At 48.9% G+C, this 2,027-nt stretch overlaps 1 protein-coding gene across 1 annotated transcript; it reads right to left on the reverse strand.

Annotated features, from left to right (window-relative positions):
• Positions 1–346: 346 nt before the first annotated feature.
• Positions 347–790, reverse strand: LOC137316828 (histone H2A-like). The gene has a single exon (XM_067980666.1). The coding sequence runs from the start codon at positions 734–736 to the stop codon at positions 347–349; it is 390 nt and encodes a 129-aa protein (XP_067836767.1). The 5' UTR covers positions 737–790.
• Between the last annotated feature and the right edge of the window lie 1,237 nt (positions 791–2,027).

The raw sequence follows: 2,027 nt of genomic DNA on the forward strand, positions 1-2,027 counted from the left end.
CGCCTCAACTGATCTGGTGCTGAAATCTTCACCCTGACCTTGTTACCTCCAGACTTGGCGATTCCAATGCTCTCCTGGTCAGCCTCCTATCTTCCGCCCTCTGTAAACTTGAACACCTCCAAAACTCGGTTGCCCTATTCCAAATCCCACTGGGTACCGTTCACCTGTCACCCATGTGCTCGGTGACTCACATTGGCTCCCATTAGTTTAACCGCTGTAGCGATGTAATGTATTAACGTAGACCGGGGAAAACTGTAATCAATAGGTCAGTCTCTTCAGACAGTAACCAGCCCTTCCATCGATACAGTGGGTGGCCTTTGGGTTATCAGATTAAATCTTGGCCGCGTTACTTGCTCTTGGAGCTCACAGTGCTGGTTTTCTTCGGCAGCAGCACGGCCTGGATATTAGGCAGCACCCCGCCCTGAGCGATGGTCACCCGTCCCAGCAGCTTGTTGAGCTCCTCGTCGTTGCGGATGGCCAGCTGCAGGTGTCTGGGGATGATGCGGGTCTTCTTGTTGTCCCGGGCCGCGTTGCCGGCCAGCTCGAGAATTTCAGCCGTCAGATACTCGAGCACAGCAGCCAGATAGACCGGGGCTCCGGCACCCACACGTTCAGCGTAGTTCCCCTTTCGCAGGAGCCTGTGAACACGGCCCACAGGGAATTGCAGTCCGGCCCGGGATGAGCGAGACTTGGCCTTGGCCCGAGCTTTACCGCCGGTTTTTCCTCTTCCAGACATTTCCACAATCTCACAAACACTTCACAAAGAATGAAGAAATCCTCCCGCACTCGCCCTTCTTATACGCTCTGGAGGAGTGCAGTGGGGGCACTTGTGATTGGTTCATCTGTTCTCAAACTCATTGGTTCAATGAACAGCCCAATCAGAGAGCTGTTTTATTCACCAATCAATAGCCGGCAATGAGAAAAGGGCGGAAAAAACCGAACTGAACCGTTTTTTCAAATTTGAAATGCCCGCCAATATATTTGTAACACAAGAAGCGGATTTAGTAAATAATGTCGCGTAAAGACAAAGATTTAAAAATCTCTCTCCTTTTACTCTTTATTCCACATTTCCCGTCACAACTTCCAGAATCTTTTACAATCCGGTTAAAATCCGGCTTCATTCACCGTTCGCTTTTAATCGGGCGGGAATAAAGTCCCATTTTGTAACGGGACAGATTCCAGCTCAATCTTTGTAAAAGTAACAAACCACAGATTGTGGATTGATCCCTGTTCACAGGAGCTGCAGCGCGATCGAAACCGGAGCCGAGACTCCTGGTGTAAGAAGTCGAACAGTGACAGAGCCTTTAGACTATTCTGTACTCGGTGTGAAGTCCCTTTCAGGGTTGCTGTTTTACAAAGGATTGCGGTTCTGAAAGTGATATTCCCGAAAAATGAACAAAGAAACGTGAAAAGGAGAAAGAAATGACTGAAGTCTAATCCACCGCCTTAAAACGGCTCTGAAGGGGCAGATGCGGGGGAAGGGGTGGAAAATGAACGGGAATGAGAGGATCAGGGACATGTTTTTGGTTATTGGGACTAAATAAAAAAGCGACACACAGAATATACCGGGCAGTGATTATGAGAATCTTCCAGATTTCAAAAGTAATTACAAAAGCACAAGAGTTATAGAAAGACAGTTAGTATCAAACTATCGACAGTAAAATGATTCCATACAGAGGTGTCGGTACAGCGTCTTCAGAGAGACTGTGGGTGGCTCTTAAAAGAGCCTTTGTGTTTATTTTTTTTTCAGTACATTGTGGAGTTTTACTTGGAGCTGGTGTACTTGGTCACCGCCTTTGTCCCTTCCGACACGGCGTGCTTGGCCAGTTCCCCGGGCAGCAGCAGGCGCACGGCGGTCTGGATCTCCCGGGAGCTGATGGTCGCCCGTTTATTATAATGAGCCAGGCGGGAAGCCTCACCCGCGATGCGCTCGAAAATATCGTTCACAAAGGAGTTCATGATGCTCATGGCCTTGGAGGAGATGCCGGTGTCGGGGTGAACCTGCTTCATCACTTTGTAGACGTAAA

The sequence above is a fragment of the Heptranchias perlo genome, unplaced genomic scaffold, assembly GCF_035084215.1.
Source record: "Heptranchias perlo isolate sHepPer1 unplaced genomic scaffold, sHepPer1.hap1 HAP1_SCAFFOLD_60, whole genome shotgun sequence".
NCBI classification, from domain to species: Eukaryota; Metazoa; Chordata; class Chondrichthyes; order Hexanchiformes; family Hexanchidae; genus Heptranchias; species Heptranchias perlo.